The sequence below is a fragment of the Eupeodes corollae genome, chromosome 2 (genome assembly GCF_945859685.1).
Source record: "Eupeodes corollae chromosome 2, idEupCoro1.1, whole genome shotgun sequence".
In the NCBI taxonomy this organism is placed as follows: domain Eukaryota; kingdom Metazoa; phylum Arthropoda; class Insecta; order Diptera; family Syrphidae; genus Eupeodes; species Eupeodes corollae.
This window is the reverse complement of record NC_079148.1, coordinates 49,518,378-49,536,221: the sequence shown is the minus strand read 5'-3', so window position 1 is coordinate 49,536,221 and position 17,844 is coordinate 49,518,378. Positions and strand designations below refer to the sequence as shown.

General features: G+C 36.6%; 1 protein-coding gene across 1 annotated transcript in view; it reads right to left on the bottom strand.

The window, feature by feature from the left end:
- Nucleotides 1-17,844, bottom strand: part of LOC129946561 (segmentation protein Runt) — an 87,921-nt gene that overhangs the window by 63,769 nt on the left and 6,308 nt on the right. The window contains exon 2 of the mRNA XM_056056801.1: nt 16,711-16,927. Within this exon, the coding sequence (XP_055912776.1) occupies nt 16,711-16,927 (217 nt within the window). The remainder of the gene's footprint in view (nt 1-16,710; nt 16,928-17,844) is intronic.

Below are 17,844 nucleotides of genomic sequence, written 5' to 3'. Positions count from 1 at the left end.
AAGCCGGGCAAGAATATCGGGTAATTTTGGTTTAAAATATACATTCCCGTCAAGCTCTCGATCTTGGTTTGGTAGCTTTTAAGACAACATAGTTTAATCTTGCCAACTATTTCAGACTTCCAGATCAAATCACTGTCTTTTATGAGGCAAAAACTAACAGTTCATAGCAGAGCATTGAACTCTGCTGGGTACTAGATCAAGTAATGTGCCTGGGGAATGAGAGATATGATGAAGTAATGAGGTACCACACTTAAACCCTCCTTACTTTCTTGCTTACTTAGGTCCTCAGACCTGTTAAGTCCGTTGGGAACCCCTTAAGGGGCATGGAGCCTCTATTACGCCTACGTGCCATCGCGTACGGTTTCCGAAATTTGTTTCATTTCCAACTTTTGCCTAGTGACGCTGATTCCACTTCAAATGTCCTGCGCCTCGGTCGACCAGCTCTTCTATCTTCTTGTGTGAGCGTATTCCATTGCATTGTTTGGCTTGCAATGCAGTTATTACCTTTTCGCAACGTATGTCCAATTCATTGCCACTTACGCCTTCGTATTCTAGAGTATATAGATTCCTGGCCTGTCCTTCGATGAAGGACCTCGTTTGATATACGGTTAAGCCAGAAAATCCTTAGGATCTGTTACGAAGATATCTATTCACGAAGGTTTGTAGCTTTCTTGTTTTGGCTGAAGTAACCTTTGAAGTGATGCACCCATAAAGAAGCACAGATTCGACATTTGTGCGAAACAGTCGGAGCTTTGTCCCTAAGCTGATAGAGTTATTCCTCCAAATTTTCGACAACATAACTAACGCCGCTTTTGCTTTGCCGATGCGGCAGATTACGTCTTGTTCGGTCCCGCCTTGGATGGAGTCGATACTTCGAAGGTACTGAAAACTCTCCACTTTTTCCGCCGGTTGCGAGGACATATTTATTTGAGAGGATGGTCGGGTTCCGAGGCTGATCATTTTTGTTTTACAAAAATTAATTTTCCCTACAACTTCTGCTTCTCTCTCAACATTTGTTGTCATTTGTTGGAGATCCATGATCCTATGAGAGAGATGCAATCATAGTCCGCGTAATCCAAGTGCTTTTAATAGGATGTTAAAGTCCATTAACGCTACCTGACAAAGCTGCCCGCAGTACATCTCCTATTTATACCATATGAATTAAAATAGATGATTGACAACAAAACACTCTAGGAAACTAATGAACGTTGGAAAAGCCTTGAAATCTGCGCCATAAACAGGAACTTATGGCCCAAATAAGATTCTTTTCGATTGTGCACCTCGACACAAAATCTGTACGCTTCATTGTGACATGAAGAGGCTTGAATGCGACCCAACTTCCTATCTGGCTGTTAATTAGTCTTGGTAAAAAGTTTGTAGGTTTTCGTATTTTTGTAAAAAAGTTGTCAGTTGAATTATTCTAAAAATTAAAAATTACCAACAATATTTTGCATTTGGTAAAATAGTTTGATTCCAAAATCATTTTTTGTAAACAAGATTTTTAGTCGAAAAACAGTTTTTACCAATTTAAGTTGCATTTCCATAATTTTTAAAGACTCTAGGGACCTTGAAACGTCGATAAATGCGAACATTTTCAATTTGACATATCTGACCGATTCCAATAACTTCCCATGGAAAGTTAAAAATGCGTCTTGTTGACGACGACATATGCAGGGAGTGCACCGATGAAGAGGAGTAAGAGAGCACTTTTCACTTCCTATCCCATCATTGTGCCACACAAGACACAAATTCTTAGGAAAATACATCCTTGTTAGTCTTAAAGAACTCGAAAACTTAAAGGAAAACCATCTCTTAGGTTTTATCAAAGCCTCGAAGGGGCTGGAAAATGAAAACAGCTAGAATCATAGGTTGTGCACTCACTTTTGAGGGAAGTCTTAAAAATGCCGGGTATCACAAGGGTTCAACATCGATCTGAGTGTGCGTTATAACTTAATCAAACGGCAGCCAATTTTTCTAATCTAAGATAAAATTGCCTGGATTCCTCTTGGTTTCACGGGTTAAGGTCAAGACGAGGCCACAGTGGTGAGGTGCAAAGAGTTTGTATTTATACTGTTGCGAAAATGTATCATTTTCAAATTGTTTATTTTCCTGATGGTTCATTTCAGTTTATAGTTTTAAGTCAATATTTCAATAAATTGAGGTTTTAAACATTAAAATGAAATGAATTTGACTCTGTAGTAATATTTGTATGTAACTATTTTTTGGATAAAAACTATGCATTCCGAAAAAAATAGTTTTTCATCAACTATCAAATATTGAAAGTGGTCAACATTCTAAATAAATAAACACTTCGAATAAATTATCTTTCGAAATGTATAAAAATGAACGAATGCGAATTATAACCGCTACCCTTGGATTCTGTATAATTTACATAAATTCTCGAGTAGTCATATATAGTTAACATATCTTTTGATTAAAATTCCAACCGAAATCCCCAAATCTCTCATGTTGTAAGAAGGTTTTACATACTATCGTATATACAAAAGCAAACAATCAAATTCCAATTTAATCAAAGACATTTATGTAAAAAGCAAACTTCGATCTTATATATGTACATATTTGTATATAGATAGCTCATACAATAATATATCAATTGAATTCCAAATTCCTTCGAACCTCTTGGCAAATCCGACTAACAAACAGTAGGTCTACCAATACCCATAAAGAAATATTCAATTAAATACCAATCCCACACACACACATACACTCATCATATAATCATCTGAGAAAGACGCGAGTGTCTCGCATTCTTATGATGCATCAAATAAATCGAAGGAATTTAATTGAAGTCACGTTCTCCAATCGTCCTGAACAAAAACAAAAAATACATGTCTAAAAGCATGTGAGTTCGACCACTTACGAGGATTCTGTGAAACTGGGGAGCCAGGCCGGAGCAGACAAATCTGGCTATCCATATCATTAAAGGCAACCACTTCAGTAGCTTTATGCTGAGGCTTCGACTGAACGACTTAGAGATTGCGGAGACTGAATATACTGGAGACATACAATGACACACACTTGTGCATGGTTTTAGTCGAATTTCTTCTAAATTTACTTTGGGAGCGCCTTCTACAGCCATGAAATGAAACAAGGACCTACTTAAAAATGTAAAATTAATTTCTTTTCTCGTTTGCAAATAAAAGAAGATGAAGATGAAAAAGCCAAAAAAAAACACAAAGTCTTGACTTTTTCTTCTTGTTGTTTGCAGTTAGTAAATTTTGTTTTTTGTCGGATTTCATTTTCTTTGGCGGTTGTTGGCGTATGCTCTTTGTGGCCTTTTGTCAGGGGGTTTTTTTACCCTCGAACCCATTCCATCCGGCGGCGCGGCGCGGCAGCTTCGACTCTTATACCTATACGCTCTGTAGAAGTATAGAAGCATTGCAAGGAAAAAGGAAATTAAATTTTACAAAGTCAAAATTACATTGCCAATGACTCCTGTTGTGCGGGAGAAAGTTTATATTCTTTGCTTCTTCTTCTTCTCGTCTCGTCTTGTCCTTGGTTTTAATATGGTTCTGCTTTATTTTTTGGAGCTCGAGGGTTGTTTTGAATACTGTATATAAAATTGATGTCTACGTACCAGACGACGGAATCGTTAAAAGGAGGCCATCCCATCTCCCCCGCACTCTTCCAAAATAACAGAGGTACACAACACACTAATAGCCAAAGGCGTTGAAATGAAAACAAGAGTTCCCAAACAACTAAAACAACAGCACCAACAACAAACAACTTTTGAACGCAACAAGGATACGGCGGCAGTCAGTGGCGGTGGAGTACAATTACAGCGTGAACAATAAATGTCACATAATCTTTAATAAAGGACCCAAATCCGTAGGCAATTTATAGCCCCGATTGTCTCTTGTTTTCTTCACCGCCATCCATCGTGCGTCGTTCGTCGTCACCGCTACGCTACTGCTGCCGCCACTGTCGATTAGAATTTCAGCAACAATGTATTTTTGAGGATTTTGTATATGTACGAGTATCTCCCCCTTAGATGTACCTCTGTTTGTAATGCTATACCCAAATCGTAACCTTGGGGCATTTTTTTCCTAAAGAGCATCAAATCGCTTTTCGGATTATTGAAATCATTAACCCGCGACTTTTTAGCCGCTTTTTTCCCAAACTGCCGCCGGCCCACAGGCCTCATTATCTGCAATCTTCTTTCGAAAAGTTCAGATGTATGTTATAAGGACTTCTTAAGGATTCGTTTGTTTTCTTTTTATTTTCGTTGGGTTTTTGATGATTTTGGTTGCTATATAGAATGGAAAGGTTATCGCCTCTGGGGTCTGAGATTTGAATGTTCACTTCAAGATTATAATATTCTGTTGAGAGAAGTTGCTCTTGGTAACGTGGTATTATTTTAAAACGGTGAAGTTGATTCAAGTAGAAACTTCATAAACATACCTTAAAGTGAAGGCTTTTGTTCGGTGTTGGTGAGTGTTGTTTTATTTTAGTAAATATGTTTATGGGGAGTGTTGTAGAGGTTTGTTATTTTTGTTGTTTTTTTGAGAAAAAGGAGCTTAAGTGTGAAGTTCAATGATTGTTGATTAAAAAAAAAAAGTTTTATCAGACTCTTTCAAATAACAAAATATGGGAATATTTTATGTATTAAGGAGATTATTGATTGAAAAGGTATCAGATATCTGAAGAAAGATTTTAAAGAAGAAACTAAGGTAAGTTAGTTATGAAGGTCACAATGTTGTCGGTTTTAAGAATTCCACATTCTTGTTCTTAGTACCACTTAAGGAAGAATCTTCATGCTTAGACGTAAACCAGGTTTTGATCATCAATGGTTAAATGAGGGGAGTGCCTGAAGCAAACATGGTAAATTCAAAAACGCAGGGAACTTATAAGAACATACTTTTTTCCTTTATGTAATCAGGAAACATTTGAAAGATTTTTAAGTGGTACACAAGATTCTGTAGTTGACACATTATTTATGAACGATGAAAGCTCAACTTAAGATGAATTTGAGTTTTATGCAAACATCGTCATTTGACTATTGATTGTGAGCAGATTAAAAAATAGGACAAAAACATTTTGAAAAATAGAAGTGTTAATTTAACAATATACATAAGGATGCTTTTTAGAAATTGTTCGGAAACACTTAAGAAGTTATTCCCTGAAAATACAAAATGGGGTTTTATCTTTTAATTTCTTTATTTCAGCGGCATTTTATAGTGACAAATATTAAATGCAGGGCTGGAAATGAGTCGAGAAGAGACTATTTTACTGTATATTTCATACCGAAATCAGCTTAAAGTCTCGTCTGTCTCATTGGTCGTTTCGGGTCTTATAACCTTTTTTTAATATAGAAGAAAAAAAAGTATGTTCTGCTAATACTTCCTCCATTCGTGAAGTTAAATCGAGTTACACTAACAAAAACGTGATATATTTTTAGTTGAAGTTTATGTAGCTTTCAATTTTTGTGAACTGTCTAATCAAATTTTAAAGAACAACGTAAACTTCAAGGACGAATATTTCGAAAAATATCAATCTAAGTAGTTTGGTATTAACACTAAAAGGGTAATGCTTATTCTTAAACTATTTAAAATTAAAAAATATTGCCAAATAGGGGCTAGTCATTGTACAATGAATAGGAAAGATATTGTTATACAGTTTAAAGTTTAAGCAATTAAAACGAAAGGGGAAAACTGTGTAGGATAAAGGATTGCACATTCTTAATGTGGGGCTTAAGAAAGAAGAATCTCAATATTTAACATAATTTCTGAAAATATGTTTAAGGGTAAACTGATCAGTATTTCTGAAATTTTAAATATTAGAGGTGCTAGAACTTTTTATATTTTGCAAAATAACCTTTCAATAAATTAAATTCATACCACCAGGAGGCACAGTGAATTTCTGAAAAAAGAAATTTGAAATACTGGATCTTACCCGGGGCTTTGACCAAGTGGTAAAAGAAAATCGAAAAAAAATCGCTTGGATGCCACCCACACTGACAACTTCCCATCCATCGATTTGCCTTACTTAAAAGTTTGTAGGTTATCTTGTTGGGTTAAAAAAGTTGTCAATTGAATTATTCTTAAAAAATTTAAAACTACCAACAATATTTTTCATATCAAGAAACAGTTTAGTTTGAAAATCTAATAGTTTTTTTAATTATATTTTTAGTCGAAAATAAATGTTTACCAATTTCAGTAGCATTTGTTAAATTTGTATAAATTGGATGAATGAAATTAATTTGAGAAATATCAAGAACCGAACATCAATTTTTATCAAATTTGCGTACTATTTGTTGTAGATTTTATTTTTTTATGAAGAAATGGACCGTTTGATTTTTATTAAAAAACTACCGAATATCGAAAGCAATATTTTCTGTGAAATAAAATAAGTTTGAAGACATTATTTTTAATTTTTGAATAAATTTACTTTCGACTAATTTTTGTTAGTCGAAAGTAAATTTTTACCAAGATTTAGTAATGAATTCGATTTTTCTAAAAATTTGTCCGAATGTTGAAAACATTATTTCTTATAAGATAAAATAAGTTGGGAGTCATAATATCAAGTTTTTGAAAAGATATTTGAGTCGAAATTTAATTTTTACCAACTTTGAGTAACGTTTTCTTAGGTTTTTATTTTAACGTACGTACATACGCATCATGCACAGACATCTTTCTAAAAATCTTATATATTTTCACTCTATGACCTTGAAACATCGGGAAATGTCAACATTTTTAATTTGACAAATGGGACCCATTACAATAACCTCCTATGGGAAGTTAATATCACATTATAGGGGCAAGTATACATATGTTAGTTGGAAGGCTTTCTACAGTCAAAAGAGAAACCAAAAGTAACATTGTCTATTGTTCAAGTTTAACAGCTTCATCCCTGCTAATTTTAGTGTTTTTCCTTAAGTCTAATTAATTGTCATAGCCAAACTAACTATAATCCTGAAATGAATCATTGAATTATTGTGAATCCAGGAATAATTTCCAACGCCGCGCGCCGCCGCTGACTAAGATATTTCCACGAAAAATGTTTCCCTCAAGTTGAGTGACCGTTTCATAATCGAGGTGCATCTAAATTTCGCATAAGCATTATTGGCAGCTTATGTGAAGGCACACTGGACAGCTAAAGTAAGTTAAGAAACTCTACTGGGTATGAAGATGAAGTGCTTTTTTCTCCAGCTACTTCAAACAATATGTTTTGATTAATTTTGTAAAACAACATCGTTTCTTGGTTCTAGAACTATATTTTACAGATAAATTGATCTTCATGTATGTTATGAAAATAAATATAGCATATCTGCTATTTTGAATATTTTTTCTGCATAGTTTTGTGCGTTAATGTCATTAAAAGAATGTAATGAGTATGTGATTATAGTGTTACCGGCGTATCTGCTAATAACAGCTGAGGATGGGATATTTTACCTCCGCACCGTAAGAAGCAGCCTTAAACACTTTCACTCTTTTAACTAAGTCCACACAAACAACCATGTCATAATATTGCACACCGTTGTGACGTGAAGGATGGACAATGAAACAAACTGACTTAACCACATACAATATTTATAGAGATTTCCTTGGAACCCTAGTCGAATTCGAAATGTAATTCTGCAAGAAGTTAGGGCCAATAATGAAAACGTAAATCCTATTTTGTTGCATTTAAAATCCTGTGCTAGTATCACTATTGAGTTTTCATGTAACTATTCGCAAGTATTTCCAAAGAGTAGTAACTTTGTGCTTTAAAATAAACATAAGAGTAACTTAAAAAAATAAGCCTTATTACAGTTTGCTAAAGTCAAACAGGACCTACTTATGTATACTTAACGGGATGTAAAGGCAGTAAGGTAGGCTGACCCGCCGGAAACACCCTCTTCCCAGCTAGTAGTACACTATTAGGGTTAGAAGTTGGTATCCACAAAGGAACTTGGATTTCTCCAGATCAATCTACAGTCAACCAGATTGAACTTACTGCGATTGACGGTACACACGTTTCCAGCATCATGGATGTCCGAACTTTCCGAGGAGCTAACTCTAACCACTACCTCGTTGTAGCCAAGGTAGCACTTCGGGTTCCAGATCCTAGGCAAAACAGGGAGATGCTGGGAGAATATACAACGTTGAGCGACTACAATCGCAAGAGATCGCCAAATCCTACCGCCAACATAATGTAGCGAGAACCATCCAAGATGCAATTAGAGGAGCCTCCTCTGAAGTGCTGGGATTCAAGCAACCACCAAAAAGAAACCCCTGGTTTCTTTTGGAAAGGAATGTCGGTAGGCAAATGTAGACAAACAAAAGGCACGCAAAGCGGCGCTGCATAGAAGGACGAGTGGTTCTAATGAGCTCTATGAGCAGAAGAGGTGAGAGGAACACCAACTTCTTAGAAGGAAAAAGAAAGAGCATGAGAAGTTTGCAGTCGAAGATGTTGAGAGGTTTAAAAGCAAGAATGAACTTCGAAAGTTTTATGAACAGGTGAAACGAAATTCACAGGTAAATAAACCTAGAACTGTAGGTTGCAAAGATGAAAGTGGAAGCATCATAGTGGAACTCCCGTCAATGCTGAAAATATGGAAGGACAACTTCTGCAGGCTGTATAATGGCGACGACGAACCAAATTCTGCTGTCAGGCAGGATGATCCATTCAACATAGACGATGAAAGCCAACAATCCCGTCCTCCCGACTAAGACGAAGTAAAGATTGCCATATCTAAGCTGAAGTCAACAAAGCGGCTGGATGCCAAGCTGTTTAAAGCAGTGGGAGATAATTTAGTTAGGAGCATGCACCAATTTATGAATAAGATATGGTAGGAAGAAAGCATGCCCGATAAATGTAACCTCAATATTGTTTGACCGATTCTGAAAAAATTAGACCCTCTAAACTGCACCAACTATAGACGCATCACTCTATTAACATCGCTTACAAAATCGTCTCTGCCGTAATATTTGAATGTCTGAGCCCATCGTCAACAACCTCATATGTCCTTATCAGTGTGGTTTTAGACCAGAAAAGTCGACAGTCTATTAAATATTCACATTACGGCTGATCTTGAAAAACCCCAAAAACATCGAATTGACACCCACCATCTCATCATCGAGTTCAAGGCCGCACAGACGGAACCTAACCGTATGCATCGAAGGGTAGTGGAGGAGAAAATGGAACGATGAGCTGTACGGGCTGTACAGCGAAGTGACGTAGACTGAGCTAGAAGGGTAAAAGTCCAAGGACTAAGATGGTTGGCTAACGTAGAGCGCATGGAAACCAATGACCCGGCTCGGAAAGTCTTCGAATCCACACCCACAGGACAACGCAGTAGAGGAACCCAGCGAATCAAGTGGCCCGCACAAGTGGAAAGTTATCTCACCCAACTTGGAGCGCGAAACTGGAGACATCTACACCTCATAGGATCTTGAAAGTTTTATAGGTGTTCATAACACGAGCATAATTCTTACAACGGGGAGGGGTTATTATTCTTACAATAACCTCTTTAAGCCGAACTTGTTGTTATCGTGGCGTAATAGTTAGTGCAGAGGACTATCTTGTTAAAGATGTGTGCCACATTAAGTTTTCTTAAAAGGGTGTTGCCTCTTGCGAAGAATTGACAAATCCTTGAATAGTAATTCTTGACCTAATTTATTTTTTAACTAATTAAACATCCAAACATTTATTTAATATTAGCGGGAAAAATTGTTATAAAGAACTACACCTTTTGTGAAAGAATACCATTAATTATTAAATTCAATTTATATATAAGAATGATTTTATCAATAGTTCTAAATAGTTCGTTTTTGGGACAACTCTATTATTTAACATTAATTACTCCAGTCTCAACGAAATTTTCTTTCACTATTTCTTGAATACATTAAAGTTGATCTTTAGAGATTTAACAACATATTATCGAAAATACGGAATTATAATAGGCTTGACGATGTTTTTATAAGATGTTTACACAAAAATTTCTTAAAATAAGAACAACATAAAGTTAGCTTTGTAAAATACAGAAATAACATTTTCTTATTCTCCTTTTAACTATTTGACTTTCTAGCTCAATTTTTATTAAATATTTCTTATGATTTTAAACACAGAATATATTCGATTTTAAATTGTAGAAAGTTTGGATTTTTGAGTTTTTGTTTTAATTTTGGGTTTTTGTAATTTTGGATTGGATTCTACCTTTCCCATAATTCTTTGGCTATTTTTCAGCTTCTACTTGTTTTCATGTTGATTTATTTTTAAAATTGAAAAACTAATTATTGCACACATCTAAGCTCAACACTGTTTTTAACACATCATATAGTTCAATTTTTTATCCAGAAATATTGAATTTATTCTTCTTCGAGAAGGAAAAACATAAAAGTCAGCAGCTGTTTCAGATCGAGGACATGTTCCGAAATTGTTCATGGATTTCCATCTTATCGAAAAGAATTCCCTGTAGCATTGCAGTGATGGGTATATTTTTCTATATATACAAAAACCTTCAGCAAAAATTCCAATGTCCTTCGAATTGTTTCTCATTTTTCTCTTGTCCGCAAAATCTCAAAGAAAACGATTCTGTCACCCCAATTGTATCCATTTTTTCTGTTAGGTATTCTGTCTACCCGGCACAAATCTACACGTCCATCTGGGAATGTCATTTATCTGTGTCCTGGATTTTTTTTTGTTTTTCCGCTGTTTTTTTTTTTTGCTGTATTATTGGTTTTGAAGCCAGACCTGCCCAACATGAAGCTTCTATATCTATAACGACGACAAGACGCGTCTTAGTTATTAGAGCCCATCCTAAAAATCTTCGAAGAAGAAGAAGAGATTCTTTTTTTAAAAAATGACAGAAGGAAAATTGCGATAATGACGTGATTTTTCGCCCTTAAGCAATCGGATCTTTTATAAAGGAAAACAAAATATAGACAGCGGATGAAGGTTGGGTTGGATTGGTTTGAATTTGGATTCGGATTTGGATTGATATCAAATGCAGATGTGGAAAATATTTTTTTTTTCTGTGACTAGGAAAAAGAAATAAAAAAGAACAGAATCAAAAGCCAGCCAGGAAACCACCCTCGCACTTTTTGCAACATTCTACTATTTCTATACCCCTGTAAAAAAAAAACAAGAAGAGAATAATGGTGTTTCGATTATACTCTACCAATTCTGTTTTTTGTTGTTTAATATATTGTTTTTGTTGTTATTTCATTATTCTTTTAACGCAGAGTTCCGTTCCCTAACTCCCCAGGAGTTCTTTTACTTTTTCTTGTTGTATATGTAAGCTCTTCCTTACGTCCTGTATAAATTATGGAAACGGAAGTTCCATGTTTATCCTGAGCTGCTTTGCTTCTTGTTTTCTTTTTTTTTTGTTATACTGTGTTGTTGTTGTTTTATAAATTTATACATGGGTGGGGTGTGTTGTTATTCTTGTTATCTTATTTCTTTAATACTGTTTTTCCGGAGCATTATCGAGGGTTCTTGGAAATTAACTTCATCAATTACTTATTAGAAAATACATTAAACCGTAAATTTATTTTGAAATAATAGAGCAAAAATTGTTTGTTGCAATTGCCTTTTGGCGGTGTGTTTACTTTTGGTTATATTATCTAAATTTTTTAAGGTAGGTTAAGCTGAATTTAAGAAAAAATGAAGCAGTATTGGTTCAACATTGTACTCGTATTTCGCTGGAATTTAAAATGTTCTTTGAAATTTGTCTTGTTTTAGGCTCTTAACTTACTGGCAATGTATTAAATAGCCATAAAATTTGTGAAAAAGCAACTTCAACATATGAAAAAGGAGGAAATGCAACGAATCATATTAACTCCCGGCGGATATTTTTTTTTTATTTTGTAATTGTAGGCATTCAGGAAGTTCAACAGTAATTCTTGCACCTCGAGGAATGCTCATTAGTATACAATCAAGATACTGCAGAAATTCGTTGTTTAGATGTACTACGTGAATGTGAAATGATTTACCAAACTTTATCATTACCACTCAATATTGCAATATGCAGGAATATAAGAATCGAAACCGCTTTTTATACCCCCTTTCTTAATACTCGCACTTTTTCTTCGCATAATAAATGTAGATAGATTAGATAGATTTGAAAGGGTGATGCAACGCTAGCCTGCAAAACATGTAACTCAGTTAATCGTGATTCCATTGTGCTCCTCAAGGAAATGGTAAGGACTTGGTTTTGGCAAAGAACTCCGACAGCCACTTTTCACAAGCCTCTTTTGAGTTCAACTTTACACCACCAAGAACGTTCGCTATCGACAGGAATAGGTGGTAACCACTTGGCGCTATGTCCGGGCTATTAGGTAGATGCGATAAAATCCCCTATCCGAGCTCCCGTAGTTTCTTACGAGTCATCGAGAAAGTGCGAGGTCTGGCGTTGTACTAGTGGAACACTACACCCCTCCTGTTGTCCAATTCTGGATGCTTCTGGTTGATATCCTACTTCAAGTGGTCCATTTGTCCGCAGTAGAGGGTAGAATTGAGGGTCTGGCCACATGAGAGCAGATCATAGATCCAATCCCACCAAACACACAGCAAAACCTTTCTGGAAATGCCGGCTTGGCCACTGTTGGCCTTCGACCACGACCGTTTACGCTTGAAATTGTCGTATGTGATCCATTTTTAGTCACCAGTTACCACCCACAGGGATAAGTAAAATAAAGTCCAACGTTCAGCCTGCCTATGTATAAGCGGATCACTTCGCACGACCCCGTCTTCACACTGGACACCTTGCTCTACCTTACACCTCTTGACATATTTAGCAAACAAATAGCTGCAAGCTCTGCTACTCGCCTCAATGCTTCGTCGCAGTGGACTAACAACATTGGCCACTCCGTAATTCTAAGCTACTTAGAATCAGTTCCAAAGCACACACACTACACCATCCCCCAACTACAATTCGACAGAAACTTCCAGATTTCTATGCCTACCAGATTTTTTTGGGGGGATAGGACATTCTTGGAGGATGAGTCAATCCATTTTTACACAGATGGCTCAAAAACCAAAGAAGGGGTTGGTGGAGGTGTGTACTCTGAACGACTGAAATTAGGTCTCTCATTCCGCCTTCCCAATCATTGTAACGTGTTCCAGGCGGAACTTTTGGCGATTAAGGAAGTCTTGTCTTGGCTCAAAGAAAACGTGATATCCGTATTTTCTCTGACAGCCAGGCCGCTATCAAATCTCTGGACTCTGTCTCTACAAACTCTATAACAGTCCATAACTGTCGATCATCTCTAATGGAGATTGCGCAACAGTTTAATATTCACCTTTGCTGGGTGCCGGGCCATAGAGACATTCCAGGTAACTGTAACGCAGATGAACTCACCGGGAACGGTACAGTACAGCCCATTCTACCACGTTTGGCAAGTACTGGCATACCAATCGCTACTTGTAAACTGTTGCTAATGCAAGACGCTATGAGGAGGGCAGGCACCAGGTGGATCAACATCTCCACGTGTCAAGCCACAAAAAACATCTGGCCAACACTGGATATAAAACGTTCAAGGTGCTTGCTCTCTCTAATCAGATCGCATATAAGCTCGATAATAGGTGTCATAACCGGACACTGTCTAATAGGAAAGCACGCCACGAGACTAGGCGCATTCTCAAATGACTTTTGCAGAAGCTGTATGGACGAGGAAGAGGAAGAGGAAGAAACGGTTCTTCATCTTCTCTGCATATGCCCTGCTCTAGCTCGAAAACGCAAGAATTACCTGGGAGAATTCTTCTTTAACGATCTAAACGATCTAAAGCATATCAGTATAATCAGCCTCTCACGTTTCGTAAGGGACTCTAGCTGGTTCCATTGAGCTTAGGAGGAAGCCTCAAGATTCATGTGGTATCACAATGAGCCATTAAACTGGCCTAAGTGTGTCCGTTTCCATCTTGGATAGCCACTATAACCTAACTTAACCTAACCTACCACCCGCTTCAAAAATTGGTCGATTTCGTTCCGTTTCAGCAGCATATTGCAGGCGTTGATTCGGTCCAGGAGGTTTTCTTCTTGCGTCAAATCATACGGTACCCAAACATCAAGCTTTTGTTTTGTATCCAGCCTTCTGCAGATGGTTTAAAATGTTTTGGTGACTAACTTCTCCTGGGCAATGTCACAAGATACAACATTCCGGTCTACCTCGAAGTTTTCCATGATTTGATCAGTATTCGTCCACACCGGTCTTCCGTCGGTCGTCGTCTGGCTTATCAGTGGTGTCGTTTTCACCGGCTCTGAATCGTTGTTGAAACCATTCCTCCTCGGTTTGAAGTGAAAGAGTACCATCCTTAAAAACACAATTAATCTCACGGAACATTTCCCTAGAGGATTTGCCTTAAACGAAGGAAAACCTTAAAATAGCGTGAATTTGGGGTTCAGAAAGCTCCATATTTACACGTCCATAACTGTTGAAAGCAATACCCAAACTAATCATGCATAGCGTCGTTTGTAGGTGATGTCAAGACCTTTTAAATGATCTATAGTATTGTCAGAGACCAGCTCTGTAGCGCTTTGTACATAGCCGTGGAATTCAAAAGACAAAAAGGAGGAAGGGGGATATTTTCCAACCTTTTATTTTGTTTTTAATTTGGAAATATTTGGCCGTAGATTCCTGAAAGTTTTAAGCTCCACCCATCTGTTATTTTCAGTTTTAAGGAATCATGATCAATTGGCTTATAGATCACAGAACATATGGCTCGGATTAAGCGTTGATCCATTGTTGCCAAATTTGACCCAGCGGTGGGTAACCGTGTTGATCTGCTTCCTTTAGCACTGTTTTACAAGCTTTGAATTCGTGACAGTAACGGATATTGACTAGATGCTTGGATTGCTATAAAATTATCTAAGTTTTTGCTTGCCAAATTATGGAATAAAAGTCTTTAGGCATTTCAGATATTGGTAGAACTTCTGCTTCCAAGACACTGTACACTGTAGTGGTCCGGGAGCTGTATTGATTTTTCTATGGGAACTTTCGTCAGCGAAACAATTCAATGGATTAGAAGTGCCAGATAGAAGATCGTTTATGAAAATAAGGAAACAATTTGGAGACAAAACGGATTCCTTTGAAACACCACCCATTTACTTTAGGCATTTCGGATTGAGAACCATAAAATACAATTTGTTTTGAATGGTAAGAAAAGTACTTTCTAATCCAACGAAAAAAAAGACTAATTTGTACGAAAGGTACGTATTTTCTATAAGAGAGATTGGTGCCAAACTATATATCAAACGCTTTTTAAAATATCAAGCGCAATGGAAAGAATTGTTCCACCGTTTGGTTTTGTGAGTGTAAATTTAAGCCCCAAGTAGGATAAAGTTGCAACTTATGTCATAGATGAAAGTTCTTGTGCAAAAAAAAGTACAAAGACCAAAAACTAGTTGAGGTACAAGGCTATAGAACCATTCCATCAGCCTTAAGGTAGCATCCAAGAACGGTGGGGTCATATAGAGCTCCATCATATCATTATAACCATAACCCTATTTAATCCCCAGTTCTGTCTAGAATCATTATCGCCATTATTATCATCGGTATAATCGTCTGGCAAATATATAAAAAGCATTAAAAAACAAGTGATTCTATTAAAAATGACTACTTAAGCTTCTGACATGACCCCCAAGACTCTCTATGATGACGTATATATAAATACATCTACCCCGGGAAACGACCCAACTAATCCTTTTGTAAATTTGTTAAAACAAAAAGGATAACTTGAGTTGTCGTTGAGGAGATTTTCGTTAGCGACAACGAAAAGCAACACCCGAAAAAATAACTTTTTTATATGAATACTTTGTTTTTCTTTTTCCTTTCCACACACCCTTGCTGTCGACATCTTCAGAATTTTTCTTCTCCTTTTTTTATTTTGCTGTGATTTTTTGTTTGGTTATTTAAAGAAGGCTCAATTTAAATCCTTCAGTTTTATCCTGTTTTACCGCGGAGGATATGGCTGTTATGAAGTCAGAAGTGGAGAAAAACAGATTTTGTTAAAAAACTCTGTTTTAAGAATCTTCCCTTAGGCTTTGGATGACAAACACAACAAACAAAAATTCAAACAGACATAGAAAGAAATCTGACAGTCTCCCCATTCATTTCTTTTGGTATATTGTCATCCACCATTTGATTTGGTTCTTCAGCCGTGATAAATTGACAGAAAGACGTCACAGCCGCCGTTGCCGCCGTCACATTCGTCCTGCGACTATTCACAATCAATTTAAAACATTTTTTCTTCATTTTTTTCTGCGTTGAAAATTGAAAGAAATGAAAAAAAAACACGGAAGAGAAAAAGTGAAATCTGATTGAATTAAATACACAAAAAAAAAATGAAGAAAATCCTAATTTCCCGTACAAACACTTTGCGAAGGACATACCTACAAAAATGGACATGGATTTGAGTCGGAGAAAATGAGCAATTATTTGTGTCCGCAAAGGACTGGGGTCTGGGACTGGGCCAGGAGAATAAATAAATTGGATCCTTTTCTTCTTTTTTTTTAATACACAGGGGTTGACGGTTTTTCGCTTTTTTTCTTATTTTCAATGATCTACTTAAGTAAAAAAAAAGTAGCAATGGTTAAATTAAGGGTTCGTTAACACCAGACCGTCAATGGCAAACATTTAAGTTAAGAGTTGGGGTAGATGAGGGTCGGGTATATACGCAACAAGACATTTTTCTTTCTTTTTCTTACTTTTTAGGGTTGACATTATTTATTTTCGTATTAATTTTATTTGTATTTTATTAAAAACTCACCTCGACCACTTCGTCCAACAAATCGTAAATCATTAAATTTCGCTACTTGATTTTTCATTACCGCCGTGCAATTTCTAAGTTCACCACAAAAATTCTCATCGTTACCAGCACGTATCGTCACTATTGTTCCATCCATGACATCACCCAGCGCTAGAACTTTGAAGGCAATCGGTAGGGTTTTATTAGAACGCCAGTGCGTTGGAAGCACGGTGCAAACCTGAAAAATTTAGATTTGTAATTTTAATAGATATTTTATGCAATATTGAAGCTGATAAGGAAAGTAAGAAATTTTATCTGATTATTGCTATAAAGGTTAATTTTTAAAAAGCTATAAGGAAGTTAAAAAAAAAAATCACATAAGATTCAGAAAAGTCATGAAATCTTTATTTTGATAGTACTATTCATATAATTTAATGTTTGAAGATTATTTCATGTTGACCTTTACTGCGCCTCAAATGGTCTATCCACTAAGTCCAATTTTGGCATAATCTTTCCAACATTTAAGCCGGTATCTCACGAATAAATCCTTCAATATTGTCTTCCAATACGTGAATTGAAGCGGGCGTATCCGTAGAGACATGAGCTTTAACATAACCCCACAAATAATAGTCTAAAGGCGTTAAATCGCACGATCTAGGCGTTTTACCGGTTCCGAACGTGAAACAAAATGTTCACCGACCTTGCCTCTCAATAAGTGCATTGTTGCTCGTGCCGTGTAGCATGTGGCACCGTCTTGTTGAAACCACATGTCATGCAAGTCGAGCTCTTGCATTTTTGGCAACAAAATTTCATATCATCTCACGCTCACCATTCACAGTTACGTTACGATTTACATCATCTTTGAAGAAGTACGGTCCAACGATGCCATCGTCCCATAAACCGCAACAAACTGTGACTTTTTCTGGATGCATTGGTAGTTCTTGCAATGTTCACTCCAAAACCGACAATTCTGCTTATTTACGTACCCATTGAGCCAAAAATGAGCTTCGTCGCTCAGCACAATTTTTCGGTAAAAAGTGGATCTTCGGCCAACTTTTCAAGAGCCCTCTTTGGCTGATATATTGAAATGTTGAAGCTCTTCTTGTGGATTACTGTAGAAATGACGCATTACCAAGAGGTATTAGTTATGCTGGA